General features: G+C 33.8%; 1 protein-coding gene across 13 annotated transcripts in view; it reads left to right on the plus strand.

Moving 5' to 3' along the window:
* Positions 1–17,215, plus strand: part of FOXP2 (forkhead box P2) — a 562,025-nt gene that overhangs the window by 418,352 nt on the left and 126,458 nt on the right. For 7 of the 13 annotated variants that reach the window (XM_055139128.1, XM_055139142.1, XM_055139146.1 and 4 more), the window contains one exon: positions 7,028–7,102. The exons of the other annotated variants lie outside the window; for them this stretch is intronic. In XM_055139128.1, the coding sequence (XP_054995103.1) occupies positions 7,028–7,102 (75 nt within the window). The remainder of the gene's footprint in view (positions 1–7,027; positions 7,103–17,215) is intronic. 13 annotated transcript variants of the gene reach the window in all.

Below are 17,215 nucleotides of genomic sequence, written 5' to 3' on the forward strand. Positions count from 1 at the left end.
TATCTTCAGTTTATCATTTTTCGGTGATATTTTTATCTTTAAAAAGAAAAGCAATAATCAGTTCAACAAATTTCTATATTAACCTTCATTTTGTATTAAACAATCTTACCCTTATCCTTCATCATTAAATTGTTAGAAATAATTATTTACGATTTGACATTCTTGTTTCCATGTATTATAGTTTAGTTTATATTGATTTTGCCCTTCTGAAATTATTTCCTTAGGTATCACTGAGACCTTGGAGAATGGTATTTAACTTTCCTCACAGGATACTGTCCAAAGATTTGAGACTTATGTGCCATCTCTCTTTTGACAATTCTTTTGATGATCTTTTCTCATAATTTGTCAATAACCTTCTCTGTTCAACAGTCAAACCATTGATGCTAAATTTTATAGAGTACAAATTATCATTTCCTGGGATGCTTAGTTTTCTTTTGAATGCCTGAAAGCCACCTCAGTTTAATTAAATCAGAAGCTCGGGAGGTAGAGCTTAGTAATTGTTTATTCAAAACTTTCCAGCTAATGCTAATGAATTGCATAGATTGAGATCCATTCCCTTTGATTAAACTCCATAATAGAACTTATCTGCTTTTTCTCAGGTTCTTCCAGGATATGGTGGTGATCCCATATTTTGCCAAGTTCACAAGTATCTATAAGGATGTATTGTAGTCACCTCTAGTATTTTCAAATGCATGAAATTCTCTGCCATTCCTTACAAAAATGTTCCTTTTACCCATGCTAGTACTGTATGAATTTACTCCCAGTCTTCCTTATCATTAAGTCTCTCACTCAGATAGAACACAAAGGACAGAAATGTTCCAAAATTTGCTTTTGTTTAAACTGTGTATCCTTTCCTGTTTTGACTCATGCCAGAATGAGTTCTATGACAGATCTTAGGGCATCCTTAGACTTTTAATCACAGGATTTTTTCCGAGTAGCAATAGCACAGCAGGTAGGGCGTTTGCCTTGCATGCGTCCGTCCCTCTCGGAGAGCCCGGCAAGCTACCGAGAGTATCCCATCCGCATGACAGAGCTTGGCAAGCTACCTGTAGCATGTTCAATGTGCCAAAAACAGTAACAACAAGTCTCACAATGGAGACGTTACTGGTGCCCGCTTGAGCAAATCGATGAACAATGAGACAACAGTGCTGACAGTGCTGACAGTACTACAGTGCATTTCAAAATCACACTCTCATGCATTTATTCCCTTAAAAGAAAACCTCCTATTCCCATTCTTCTTAAGACATAATGAAAAATCTCTTTGGAAAATAATATAAAGAATATCATACAAATGCCCTGGACAGGGAAGCTAAAGTTTCTTAGAATGTGGTTGTAATAGACTTAAAGTATCACAGTCATGAACATGTTTGTCAAAAAATCCCTGTTTTGGAAATCAACAACCCCAGATATGTTGAACCTGAATCTCAATGCATGGAATCTTGTCTCTTTCATTACAACAAGTCAACACCCTTTACTGTTTGAATATATGGTGGTTCAGTGACCTTAAAAAATAAAATAGATGCATGACCTTTTCATATAATTTTGCTCCTCTGGGCTTCATTTCTCCCCAGCTCTGCAACATAATTCTTAAATGACTGCAGCATGTTCTCCTTCATATCATTGGGTTTTGCAAGATTGTCTGCTTCTCCTCGATTGCAGGTCTATCTTCAGCGTGTCTTACTCATTTGGTCCTCCAGTGGCATGGTCCCTAATTCTCATTAACTGACACCAAGATGCACACCAAGATAACCCCCTGAACTTTTCTAAAATTCTCAAATGGCATTCTAGCATTTATTCTTTTTTCTTCAACTTCTCTGTCAGAATTAGACAGCTGTTAATAATTTCTCATAGTTGAGGTGAGAAAGATGAAGGCATTTTATTTTGCAAAGATAGCACATATCTTAGTATAATCTAGAATGGCCAAAATGTCCCTGGGACAATTTTTATCCTAAAAATGAGAACAAAAAAAAAACAGTTGGAGTGAAAGAAAAGCACTGGTACGCTAAGTTTTGTTCACTAGTTTCATTTTCAAAAGCAGTATAATGCTCTTTACCTGAAAAATAATAGTATAAACCTACGTAATTAAAAAACAATAGTGACCATACTTCTTGACTAGATGAACACTTGTAAAATATTTGAACCTTTAAAAGATACTCTTTCACTCAGATATAATTTTGGACCAAAATAAGACACTTTCAGAAATGTTAAGGAAAACGAAATAAATTTTTAACCAATCTCAAAAGAGAAAATAATTATAATCTTATTTTTTAGAGATCATAATAAACTATAAACTAGTTTTTCTATTAAAATATGCCTCTATCAGCTTTGTAAAAGTTATATTCTTTCTTAAAAGTCATTTCATCATGACTCTGACTGTAGTAACATATTAACTCCTTGTTTTGTTGTGCCAGTTTTCTATAGAGAAAAAGTACATTTCATTCATATGGAAATGTATCAACCTGCTTGATACAAAAGGGCTTCAACCTGCATCATGGAGTCTAATGATGTACTAAGAGGAATTTGAATGCAGACAAAATATCTTGTAAAATTTGATATCCTTTAAGAGTATAATAATGTTTTAACTGTGGTAGGACTTTCATAATTTTTAATTTGAAAAAATGATATTATTGAAGCAATGATGATAGTTTATGCGTCTTAAGTACATAGCTGAAAAGGCATTAGGTATATGATTAATACTATTATTCTAAGTTCTTTACAAATCATTGTATTTAATAACCCTAAGATGGTATCACTTCTTGCTCTCTCTCTAGAGAGAAAGAGTAAGAAACTTGTTCAAGGTCATCCAACTACTTATAGTTGAGTCAGAATCTGAAACCCTACAAACTTAATCCACAGCTTGTAGTAGTTTTACTTTCAACCCAAATGACTTACTCTTTATTGTTTTAACAGAAAATTGTAATGATTTATATTTAACTGAAGAATAAATTTCATCTCAATTTAATGTTGAAAGCCCAATCCACATTGCCCTGGTGTTTTCACTGTCAAAAGGTTCTTTGGTGCTTATTTGAAACATATGAAAACACTTAATACATTGTGTTTCCCTGTGATTTGCTAGAATGTGTGAGATTGCCTCCATGAGTCGCATTTTTAAATGACCATCTAATTTCATTCATTTCTAAATGACTGTTACTTCATTATATACCTGCAAGTTCTTGGGTTTGGTTAAGCATAGTTGGACAAATATTTATTAGCATCAGATTTATTAGCATCTCTTAACACAGCAGGTAGGGTGTTTGCCTTGCACACAGCCGACCTGGATTGGATTCCTCCATCCCTTTCCGAGAGCCCAGCAAGCTACTCAATGTATCCCACCCACACGGCAGAGCCTGGCAAGCTACCCGTGGCATATTCGATATGCCAAAAACAGTAACAACAAGTCTCACAATGGAGACATTACTGGTGCCCGGTTGAGCAAATCCATGAACAATGGGAAAACAGTGCTATGACAGTGCTCTGACAGCATCCTGTCTCGGTTGTAGAAAGATCCCCAGTATTCATGAAAATAATGTTTGGTGGGTTTTGTGAGGTACTGTTTCTTCAACTAAGCCATTTGACTAGATTGGATTGACGAGCTAATAGCAGTGCAAAATATATTCCCACATACTTTCAACTCTAGGACTTATAAGTTGGAGGTTTCATACAAATTTTGCATTTCAACTTCCTTCCTTTCTTCAGTAAATTTAAGAATGTTGACCTTTTTCAGAAATTTTGCATTTGAATTGCTTCTTTTGGTGGTTTACATTGCATGTATTTTATGAATGCATGTACAAATTGAGGGGGTAGAAAATTGTCACATGAACCTATTGAAGTTGTGGAACTCTCTTGACCCTAAGAAAAGATTAATGATAGTGTTATTTTAATGTACATAGGAACAGGGATGATGTGTCATTGTCTGAAAGTGAGGTTTCAGTTCAAAGTTTCTTGTTAGTAACCATATGATATCTTGAGTTGCAAAAGACCAAAAATAAAGAAAATTTACTTTGCACCAATCAAAGCCTCTCCTTTTTTGATATCTAGAACACCCTTCAGAATTTTATTCTATGTCAAGGCCATCTCCGATATTATCAGTTAAAAGTCACATTGGGGTAATGTTTAAGAAACAACTAAGAAATATATGTTTTAATTCTACTTAGAGTTACTGAAATGATGAATCAGTTGAGCTAAAAATGGCGAATATTTTCTCATGTTGGGAGCCTTGTGCTATTTTCAGCTCAAAACTCTAATCTGTAGAAGAAATTTCCTTTTTTTGAGTACAGAAGTTCAGCCATATCTGACAGAGGAACTGTGGGTCCATGTGTTGTCTAGCATCAAGCCCCAAGCACCTGCATGCAAACATGTGCTCCAGCCTTTTGAGTTATTTCCCCTGTCCTGTAGAAGGTTTCATGAGAGATCTCATATAATAAAGTCTTTCTAATAATTTGTCATCTCTATCCCTCAAATGATAGGGGCTGGAGCGATAGTACAGTGGGTAGGGCGTTTGCCTTGCACGCGGCAGATCTGGGTTTGATTCCCAGCATCCCATACGGTCCCCTGAGCACTACCAGGGGTAATTCTTTCATACATGAGCCAGGAGTAACCCTGTGCATTGTCGGGTGTGACCCAAAAAGGAAAAAAAATGATAACAGCACCAGTTAATTCCATAGTTTGGATGTATATTTTTATCAATTCACCAAGCACTCAAATATCACTGCCTTTTTTTTCTCACTTCTGGCCTGTGATTGAAGTGACAGATATTCAGAAACGTGACTTTTTTTTTTTTAAAGATGGGGACATAAATAAATGTTTCTTTCATTTCAGTGCTCTCGAAAGATGTTTAGGTGTTATTGCTTCTTTATGAAGTTTAAATTTTAGCTTCCAGCAATCAGAGATAAAGAACAGGGATTAAGGCATTGGCCTTGCACACAGCCAACTCTGGCTTGAATCTCAGAAATGCATATGGTCCCCAAATACCACCAGGAGCAATTCCCTAGTAAAAAAGTCACAGGTAAGTCCTGAGCATTGCCAGCTGTGACTTCAGTTCTCTAAATTTATAATTGTTGTCATACAATACATGTAGTCCATAGGCACCTCAATAGTTCTTGTGATGCTCACATTTTTGTTCTGTGGAGATAAGTGTCAATCTAAAGAAAATTTTTGTTGGTCTGGTTTATTGTCATGACGTAGAGTAGCATTTCATTTATTAAAGACTGCATCTGACCTTGTTAAATAGCAGTCCAAAAATCATGTGGCTTGTTTTGATTTTTACCAAAGTTACAGCTGCCTAGCTGTAAAGCAGTCAGTTTCTCTTATTATGACTAGTTCTTCAACTTGTACTGTTTTAAATTGCCTGCAATTAGCATATTTCAACCTTATTTTTAGGTTTAAATTGCAGTGTGAGAGTGTACTCTCCTCTTAGCTAATTAGTGCTATCAAGGAACAGTAGGTTACCTCATTAGTACCATGTGCATTTAATTAAAGAAGAGAAAATTGGAGTTAACCTCATAGTTAATATTTTCACAGAGTGCTACAATGCCAACACCTTCAATTGGAGTCACACCCCTGTGTATCTAATTATGCACTAGTGCCAAATAAGGTTAGCACGGGTACTACAAGGCTGTTGACAAAATAATTTAGATGAAAACGTGTTTGTTGGATTATGACAGTAAAATATATCTTGAACATTTTTTCCCCGTCCTCATCTGCCAGCCATCAGGTAACACTCTTCTTCATAAGAAAGTAAAGAGAAACACTATTTTGGAAGCCATTTTTCTTGTTTGAATTAATGCACTCTCATCGTGAAGAAAATGGCATATAGTCATGTAAAGCATATACAATCTGTGTCTTAAACAGAGCCCCTGAACTTCAGAGATATATTTGAAAAGAATTATTTATAAGATGTAATATTTACATGCATCAAACCACTACAAATACTCCCTGAAACCCCTACGACATCCCTACTTGCTTTTCTTCTTTTCTGATATAATTTCCCTTGTGTATCCTATGAGTGGGGATCAACCTTTCATATCACACATGAAGTCTAAGGATGTGTTGTCACATGATGTATTCAAATGCAGTGTAATCCTTTTGCCCTTCAGATAAAATCTTTGAAATATCTAATGCAACTTAGATTTTTAAAAATGACATTCTGTGTTATTTATCAATAAATGATCACTTTGCTTTTACAGATAAAAATACAAGCTATATTTTTCAGTGTATAGAATGCTTTTCAAAACAAATGGCACACACAATTCAACAGGTTTTCATAGAGATTATGAAGCTTTGCCCCATGGTCTAAAATATACAGGGGCAATATTTGTATCGCAGTATTGTATATATCCAAACCAACTTTTATAGAAAGGTATTGTTCATTGTTCTCACATCTTGTGTTAGTAATTTATGTGAATTCTATTAGTCAAATTCAATAAGTCAATAGTTAAATATTTCCAAAAGAGTTAAATGTTTTTTTTTGGTTGTTTGTTTATTTGAGGCCACACACTGAAGAACCACTATGCTCAGGCGTCACTCATGGCAGCATTTGACTACCATATTTGTTGTCAGGGATGAAACTGGGGTCACCTACATGCAAGCAAGCAACTTTCTGTAACCAAGTACTTTATCTCTATCTAAGAGTTCAAGAAGCTTAAGGACAAATACCATCTCAGACTCCAAAATCATAGTGCCAAATCAATGAAGTTATTTATTAACATGGATGGACATAACTTTAGCTGATAAATATAAAGTGAGGTTCGTATATCAGGACCGTGACAGTCAATGATATTTTTAGAAAGGACTAATGCATTTATGATTAATAAGTAGTAAAGTAGTCAGATTTATATCTTCCAAATAATTCCTATTTTAAAAACATACTTCCTTGTGTTTGTAAAGCATCATGGAAATAGTCTTGTCTGTGTTCACCTACAGCATGATAATCCACAGAAAAAGTTTTAAACATGATAATGTACATTATTAGCATACGCTTGAAGATTGGGGGAAAAAGCCAACTCCTGATTCTCTTTGTTTAATCTAGGAATTGCTTCCAGAAACAAAATTATGTGTCTGTGGCCACTCTTCTGGTGATGGGCATCCTCACAACACATTTGCAGTAAGTTATACTGGGCAATTAGAAATTCACCTCTTAAGCAGAAAGCCATAAACCCAGTCTCACTACGTAGATTGCCTGTGATTTTCCTTTTAGCCACTGCCTTCCATTGGTGTGCATAGTCAATATAGGACTAATATAAAGACATAGAGATAGTTATTTGATATTCTGTTATCGATTATATTCTAATTCAACTGTTTCATGAAATATACAGTTCACAGCCTATATTTCATGAAATATACAGTTCATGCCATGAATTTATGGCGTCGTTTATGTTAAGTCTATCAAAGTCTAAAGCTGAATCACCACAATCCTTCTTTTGAACCCTTAGAATAACTTGATGAGATACCATTAATTTGGAGAAAATAAATAGATGAGATTATGGGTAGTTCCAACGCATCCTTTTGGTAAGAGCTGTGTTTTAATAGTTTGTAGGTTGTCATCTAAGTGCCAAGGACTTTGAAAACAGTACTCTGCTACTGAAATATAACTTGTCTCTTTAGAGTTTAAAATTTGATGCATATTGTTTTTGAAATCTAGTTCACATCCCAGGTAGTCTTGGAAATGAGTAGTCTTGAAGTAGCCTTTCAAGAATCTATATTTTTATTTTACTTCATTTAGTTTCTGGCATCAAATTCAGGTCTCACACATGTAAAATTAAGGGTCCCACAGGTGATCCACATCCATAATTGCCCCCCATTTAAGAATTTTCAAATAAAGTAGATTTATCTTTTCTGTTTCACATGGGTACACCTTATTTTTAAGGAATCTCTAAATATGTAAGCCATACATTTTCATATATGCATTTTTTATAATATTAAGAATGCATATACTTAATTCCGTGATTAAATTTCTTCAAAATTTATTCACCCTAAATATTATTTATATCCTGTATCTATATTTTCCTCAGATAAAAGCACAATACTGTTTTAAACATATATTCACGTTTTCCTAAATGAAGAAGAAACATCTCATTTAATGTTATTATAAGAGAGATTTTAAAACTGAAGATAGGGGTAAATTAATTTGAATTCTGTGTAAAAAAATAAATGCATGATAATTTTTTGAAAATTACATGGAAACAAAAGTGAAAAAGAAAACAGTAATAACATAATATATTTTGAAATTAATGATTAAAAACCATTGGCAATAAATTTTATTTATAAGAGTATGTTTCCTAGTGATCTGAAGTTACCTGGTTTTATCCCCTCAATTCAGAAATTTTTTCTGGTTTGTTTGGTTTGTTCTACCTCTGTTTTATTGGTTACAATAACAGTAGGGGAAAAATAACCAAAAATTTTAAACTATTGGCTAGTCTTACTGAAATGTTATCTTTTTGTGAAAAACAAGTGATCTTTATGTCTGTGTATTTTCTGAGCATTTTAGTAAATGAAGTCAAATTAGAAAATAACTATGCATGCTAAATTTGGAAATATTAGTCTAAAAGTATACTTTAAGTATTCATAAAATTCATTAAGCATCTATCTTCTTATAAAAATATACTTTAGAAATAGTGCACTTAAAATAGGATAAGTAATACTGAGGTTTTTATTTCCTTAAATAATCCCAAATGGAAAAATTATACCTATCACATATACCTAGGAGTACTCTAGGTTAACCAATAATAGTATTTATTCTTTATCTAAAGCAATTTCTACAACTAAGAAAAAAAAAAGGTTCATTTTGGAATGGAGGTTGCTTTAAAGGCTGGAGCATATGTTTTGCATGAAGATACCCTAAGTTCTGTCCCTAGTACTACATGGTCCCAAAAGCACTATCAGTAGCAACTCCCAAGCAACTACCAGGTATGACCCCAAACAAGCAAACACATCATTCTCTATCCTACTAATGAACAAGTAGGTCCACAGGTCCACAGCATTGATTCCTTATATTTTTATTGACATTGTCAGAACATAAATGAGTCACAGAGACTTTAAAGAACTCAATCAACAGAGACAATATAAATCTCCAGTGTCATAGCTAATGTTAACCAAAGCATGTGATGGCCAGTTTATGAATTTTTCCAAATATATGCCCGATGGTTCGTGGCTGCCTTGAGTGTTGTGTTGAGTAGGAATCTGAAGTTGTTTTTGTGCTTGAGGTTGCACTTAAAAAAAGACAGGGCGAATACCAGGATAATTAAGGTGTGCTATGGCTGGTGGAGTAAAGGAGAATAACAGTTCATGGACCAGGTATTTGATAATTTACAATTCACCTATTGTAATTTTTAAGATGGTCACCAACAGCTTTGCAAATAATGTTTCTCAGCTTCACACCACAAGTAAAACTTTAAATATTAAATCTTAAGTAATTGCTTATTTTTCTTTATTCACTGCATTAGTAACAAAATCTCTGAACAATATAATGGCTACACAATATGATTTAAAAATCAAGATTCAAAATAAATGTGTCATAACTAGCATTTTAAATATGATAGGCAGAGTTGATTCTTAGTATTTATTAATATTTTAAGTACCAGTATGCTAAAGTGATACTTTAAGCATACAGGTTTTTTTTAGGCTGCTGATAGGATAAAGGATGTAGATAGGACAGGGTTATCTAAAGACAGACACATTCCTTTATAGCCTGTATAGGTTACATCTATAAATTTGTGAACCACTGTAATTTTAATCAAAATTTTAAGAATTTCTCTATTAATGCATTATTAGTGAATTGATTTACATTGCAATTTGCTTCTACAGTTGATTTACCTTCTGATTCAAATAATTAAAACTTTGAAGCATGTGACACAAATTGCATTCAAATTAATTTTTACTTCCTCTTGTTTCAAAATAAGTCTTATATATTCATTAATAATCTACAAATAAACACTAATTTTTTAAAAAAATTATTTATTTATTATTATTTTTTTCTTTTGTGGGTCACACTTGGGGATGCACAGGGATTACTCCTGGCTCTGTACTCAGGAACTACCCCTGTAAGTGCTTAGGGGACCATATGGGATGCTGGGCTCTCTGAGAGGAACAGAGGAATCAAACCCAGGTCGACCGTGTGCAAGACAAATGCCCTACCCGCTGTGCTATTGCTCCAGCCCCATAAATACTAATTTTAAAATATCACCAACCACAGGCTCAAATCCAAGTTATCTAAAGTCATATATTTGATATAACACATATGTGAAAAACTCATTTTTTTCATATACTTATATCAACTTGGATTGGAGCGATGGCACAGCGGGTAAGGCATTTGCCTTGCACATGGTCGACCTGGGTTCGATTCCTCTGTCCCTCTCAAAGAGCCCAGCAAACTACCAAGAGTATCCCACCCGCACGGCAGGGCCTGGCAAGCTACCCGTGGCATATTCGATATGCTAAAAACAGTAACAACAAGTCTCACAATGGAGACGTTACTGGTGCCCTCTTGAGCAAATCGATGGGCAACGGGATAACAGTGATACAGTGATATATCAAGTTGCTAGAAAAATATGCAATAAAAATGCACTTTAGAAGAGTATTTTCAAGTTTTATGGAGTGTAAGTATCTCTCTGATACTAGCCGTCATCCAAGTATTGTGCCTTTTTATTATCATGTTTTACAATAGTGATTCATTTTATATACCCATTAATATGTTGCATTTACTACGGCTTTAATTATTTGTTGAAGAAATGGTGACATCTCTACCTTAAAATGGTAATCTTGCATTCTCCCTACCAGTTTTATTTTAAAAGAAATGTTTGTTTCTTTTAAATATAATATTCTAAGAGTAACAATATAGTGTTCTTATTAGAAACTTGAATTTTACAGGGAAAAGGCATTACATTATATGAGCATAAGATAATTTCATAGCAAGAGGTACTTTTCAGTGCTTACTTTCTACACTGAAAGTATTCAAATGGTATATAATCTAGAAAAATCTTAATCTACTCTGTTTTTTCAAAAAAAAATACTTTCCCCCTACCCCCTCAGTATATCAAACAGCTTTACAGATGGCTAAATCTTTCAAGATCTTAGGTTTCTCAATGTTGGCTTCCTACTACATTATAGCAACTCAAGTTTATTTCTTAATAAATAGATCTTGTTGATGCCTCATCTGCCTGAATGGTCTCATTAACACCTACCTACAGATAATCTTATTGTTGACCTAGCCTACAGGTTTTTACAGACTGTGCCTGTTAGCTCTAAGTGCTAACAGAATTATATGAATTCTTAGAGTTTTTGTCAGGTTTTATTTTAAAGACCTTTAACATTGGGTGAAAGTACTACTTTGATGATCAAAATATTTTGTACCTAAAAACTGAAAAATTAGTCTTGTCTGGCTTCAGTCAAACTGGTTTACATCCCACTGCAGTAAAGTACATTGGTCACATTGAATCTTTTCCCTACAGGTCTTTACTATGCTGTGATTATTTCTTCAGTATTTCATCTTGATGGATATTCTACATAGGAGAAAATAAGAATGGGGGATAGGTACAATTTGGGATATGTTGGGGGAGAGAACAGGGTCATAAGTGTTCAGCAACTACTTCTGACTCTTCTCAAAGAAATCCTTGGCAGTACTCAGGGGGATCATATATGATACTGGAATTCAAAATAGGGTCAGCCATATGAAAGGCATGTACCCTGCCCCCTGTACTTATTGAGTGACTCAGGGGTTCTTGCCTTTTTTATTAATTGACTTCCCCATTTTAATTTAGTACCATGATTTACAGTACTGCTAATGATACTTTCGTGTATGCATAGCATGAACACTACACTTACCATGAGTGTCCTCTTTCCCTAAGTTAATGTCCCAAGAATCCTCCCAACCCTCCCTCCGGCCCCTGCACCCCAGGTTAGCTCAGTTCTGCAGACCAACTCTCCACTTCTGTTGCCTTTGGCTATTTGTAACCCAGGGATTTTTAAAAAAATTTATTTTCTGTTTGGATTCATTTAGAGTTAACCTAAATTCAAGCTCAAATAATACATTCGTGTTGTAGCCTCTTGATTGAGCACTTGGAAAATTACTTAGTCTTTTTTATTTAGTTGCATGCTCTTAATCTGTAATATCAGAACAATAAGAAAACAAAATTATTTCATAGGGTGGAAATGAGTATCAAGTTTGATAACACTGACAAGCACTTAGCATGTGACTAACACAGAGTAAATGTCTAATGGATACTGGAGACAATAACATTGAAATAGTCTTGCTTGACTTCAGAGGCAATATGTTGGCAGTACATTTAGAAACATACTTGATATTTATATTAAAATAGGCCTTGAGAATTGTATATTGCATCATGACAAGGATTAAGACAAGGAAATGTTCTTTAATAAAACAACAGTTTATTACCATTCATTCATTCATTTAAGTTAACCATTGACTGATTCCCTTACAAAAATCAGTGTTATCCTGTATTTCTTTTTGGATTTGTGATGCAAACAATAGCTAAATGAAAGTAAAAGATCCTGCCTTATCAGACCTAAATGATGCCATTCTGAATGCCATTAGAGAATCACAATTAACGAATGTTAGAAAAAGTGATTGTCCCTTCACTTGTCTTTGCACTTAAAACACAAGAAGATACAAAATTATCTTTGATTACTTCATCAATTATTGTTGGATTGTTGTCTGACTCAGCCTGTATGGTATGGAAACCTCTCAATCTGTATGGAAATGTCTTTAAAAAATTAAGAATTGAGGATCCTATGACCCAAGCAATTTCCTCCAAGCTCTTATTTTTGAAAAGATGCTTGCACTACTATATTCATTGCAGCACTATTCCTAATAGCCAATATCTAAAAACAACCTAAATGCCCAAGATCCAATGGATGAATAAAAAAACAAATGTGTGTATATATATATACATACACACACAATGGGATACTGTTCAGCTCTATGCAAAGATGACATCCTGTTAGACTAGTTCCAGCATGGATGGAACTAGAGAATTTCATGCTGAATGACTAATTTTTTTAGAGTTCTTATATAAGCTCCATTGTAAGATTTAATTATTTGGTAAAATGTGAAGTGTCAGTATAAAATAAAATTTATTATGAAATTATGCAATTTATATCATTCAAACACTTAATGTAGTTGCTGAATTTCTTAATGTCACATACATAATACAATGACCATGTTTAAGACTAGAATTAAAAACTTCAAATTGGATAAAGGTTTTTAATTTTGAAGATTTTTCTGAATTTTTATACAATTTTTTGATTCTTATTTTTCTGTCTTAGGGAATTCAGTGTATTAATAATTATCATTACACAAATCACTTAGCTGCAATGTAGCACCCTGAGCTCAGTTCATTCTAGACACCTCTCCTGAGTGATTGCCTCTCACCTTCTATTTTATTATATTATATAAAAATGCCAAGAATTCTCTGAGTTTTGGTTGCAAAAAAGACCAACAGTAGAATTTTTTCAATAGAAATGTCTTTTGTAAACATATAATGAATAATCCCGCCCCTCCTTAATTAGTCACTAAAGCACTAATACGGTGGAAAAACAGGGTTATGAAAGGATTATTTAGCTACCTGGTTTTATTATAGTTAGTATATTTTTCAAATATAATTGATACACACACAAGAATATGGATGTGGTAATAATGTTTCTCAGACAATTTTTTCCTTCAACATCTAAAGTTATTTGTAATAAGCTTCTAGTGAGTCTCTACAAATATAAAACATAATTTTAATTAACTTCTACAATTCACACTATAGTTCCTGTATATTTTAAATATCACTTAGAGAATGAATATTATGCTTTTGTATATTTGTCCCTTGTATATTTCAACATCCTCTTATTTTAATATAATAAGAAAAAGTTACAATAACCAAAACATAAAGGTAAAAATTTCTGCACACTGTGAGTGTTCACACACATCAGTATGTGCACATACATATCTGAATGATAAATTGCATCAAAGAATGTTAATGCCATTTTTATTGAGTTCTCCTGAAAGATGTTTGCACTACTATATTTTTAGTTTTGAGGTTAACAATTTACATTTATAACTTTCATTAGGTTATTTATGCAAAAGATTAGCAATTTGTACAATCAGATTTATTTTCTGGCACACTATTCATGAGGCATATATACTGCAAAAGACTTCAAAATAACTAGTTCTTTAAATATAAATTCATTACATGATATGTCACCTTTAGTAGCACCTGACTCCTATTGGCATTTATACTTGAGGCGTAGAGATAGAAGCTGTACAGGAGGTATGGCATTTGCCTTGAATGCAGCTAACTCTTTTGAACCACAGCACTGTATATGGTTCCTTGAGCACCACCAGCACAGGGGATATGGCCCTAAAACAAGCAAAAACTTATACTCGAAACTTCATGCTGCACTTTAAATCTTCATTTACTGCATCTTAAGATATTCACGGCAATGCTGCAATTACGTAGTGCATCATACGGCTTTGATGAAATTGCACTTGTTTATATCCAATTAATCACAATCTTTGTAATAATAGTAATAAATGTGGAAATATATTCACACCACTGATAAGAAGAAAATGAGTATTTTCCCAACCTGGAGTCCACATTAGCAACGCTTAGTGGTTACTCCTACGTCTGTACTCAGGAATCACTCCTGGTGGTGCTTGGGAAACCGTCTAGGATGCTGGGGGTTGAATCTGGGTTGGCCACATACAAGGCGAATGCCTTACCCACTGTACTGTCTTTGCAACCCCAGAAAAATAGAATCCTAAACCAAGTTATTGATTTCAAGATGGAAATTAAATCATATTTAACATCAAAGAACAGCTTTAAGTGTTCAGGCTCTTGCAGTCATTTTTCTGAGATTTTTTCCCCCAATACTCATGATTAACTTTCCTGAAAAACATCATCTTACTTTCTGATTGTTGGTTCATTGGTTGGTTTGGGGGCTGTGCCTGGTGGTGCTCAGGGTTTACTCCTGAGTCTGAATTCAGGAATCACTTTTGTGGATGATAAAGGGAATAATGTATGATGCTGGGTATTGAACCAGGGTCAGCCACATGCAGACAAGCTCCTTACCCCATATTATCACTAATCCTTGTGTTTCTGTTTGTTTCTCTGCTTCTTCTGAAAATAATGTGCCATATTTTGCAATATTGTATAAAACCATAACTTTTAAATCCACAGTACACAGGTAACATTGCTGCCAACATGATAGAGGTTGTATGTTAAATAGTTTAAGAAAATATTAAATATAGTTAATATTTAATAGTTTTTGTTGTCCATGAAGAGAAAGTTAAAAAGTAGATTTACTTTGTTATTTATTCAATTTGAAACAATAATTTTAGTGTATAGGATTAGATAAAGATTTAGGGGTACAACTTCAAGCTTCTTCAAAGTGCATCTTCTATTACCAACATTTTTCCAACCTTGGGTTCCTTCCTCTCTTTGATTTCCCTACTCACCCCTTCAGCTCTGGTGATCATGGTCTTTCCTCTGACTCCAATGGTTTGTTTTCATATGGTGCTTGTTACTTGTGTTTCTACACTATTTGTGAGTGATATTATCAATGTTTGTCTTTTTCTATTTGGCTCCCCCTGACCCCCTGGTCCAGTCCTTCTCAAGTATCACTATAAAGGAACATTTGGTTCATCTTATTCAGCTCCTTAAATTTACAGTTGAGACAACTTAAGAATCTAAAAAGCTTTCTATTGTGTTTTTATTATTCAATGAACTTAAGGCAGAGAGGGCTATTGCTGATTTTATAGTCCTTAGTTTTGAACCGATTTGCTCGAGCAAATCGAAGATCAACAGGATGACAAGTGATACAAGTGATACAAGCTTTGAACCATGTGTCATTGGTATTAACTTGACAGGCTCTTACTTTATAATTAAATGTATATTTTAATTAAGAAGTAGTTTTTTCAAATTTTGCTAATACTTAGGACAAATATCTGAAAAACTTATTTTATGATTCCTTTTTATATTGGCATATGAATTTTCTGACTGCTTGTAGTTTGTTAAGGATATTTTTAAAAATATCAATAATGTCTATGAGATAGATTTTTATAGGTTGGGAATTTAGAAATGATTTAATTTAAGAATGTTTAATGTAACTTCCAGAACTATTTTATTTAATTTGGGGGCCACACTCAGCTACGCTTGTGGCTTACTCCTAGCTGTGAGCTCAGGAATTGCTTCATTCATGATTCAGGGCCCCATATGTCATGCTGAGGATGGAACCCAGGTTAGTTGTGTGCAAGACAAGTACCTTACCAGCTTTCCTATTTCTCTAGATCACTTTTTTTCTATTTATCTTCTTGTGTTATTACTCTGTAATCTCCATTTTGCATTGGGTTTATCATGCTCTGGCTACAGTAGATTGTAATTGAATCATTCCATGTATGAGTTTCACCAGTGTCTTCCTTATTGATTAATTTCACCTTTGATCACAAACACCTATATATACAAGCTACACTTTTTGAATTATTATAATCCAGCCCCCAATACTTAGTTATATTTAATATACATTCATTGAAAGTATGCTGCATATAATTTGCAATGCTATGAAATTCTCTGTAAAAATAATGAGTAAATACTAACATTGAGAAGATGCCTGTGAAGACAGGAAACTTTATATTTTGGAGCTGAAAAATTAACTTTAAGTGTAGAGATTTAATAATACTGGAGAATTGGGAAAAAGCAGGTAAGTAACGCTTATTTGAGGTAAAGTTGTCTATAACAGCAGAATTTAAATCACTAGAAACTTAGAGATCATACCAGACAGTAGAAACATAACTCATTGTTATAAAAATGAAAATCAGTTATTTTTAAAGAAGAGCATAATAAATTGTATCTGATGAATTGGAGGACATTATGGATAAATATTGATTTATGTACACCTCAGATATTTGGATAAGAATCAAAATAAATTTTCAATAGCATTGTTTTAAAGACCCTGTATAGTCTCTAAAACTTTAACCAAGTAAGTTGGCATAAAATAACCAGGTTACTATGTGTAAAGATACAGTTGTTAAAAATTTGGAGAGTTAATAAAGCTAAACTTTTATTGAGGCTGGAGTTGGATTATAGCCAATCAAAAGCTTCTGCACAACATTTTAAAAAGTCATTAATTGATGGTGGAGCAATAGTCTTTCTCACAGCCAACCCAGGTTCAACCACTGGATGGTGCCCAGAGTCCTGTCAGGAGTGACCCTTGAACCCAG

The sequence above is a fragment of the Sorex araneus genome, chromosome 1 (assembly GCF_027595985.1).
Source record: "Sorex araneus isolate mSorAra2 chromosome 1, mSorAra2.pri, whole genome shotgun sequence".
Taxonomy (NCBI): domain Eukaryota; kingdom Metazoa; phylum Chordata; class Mammalia; order Eulipotyphla; family Soricidae; genus Sorex; species Sorex araneus.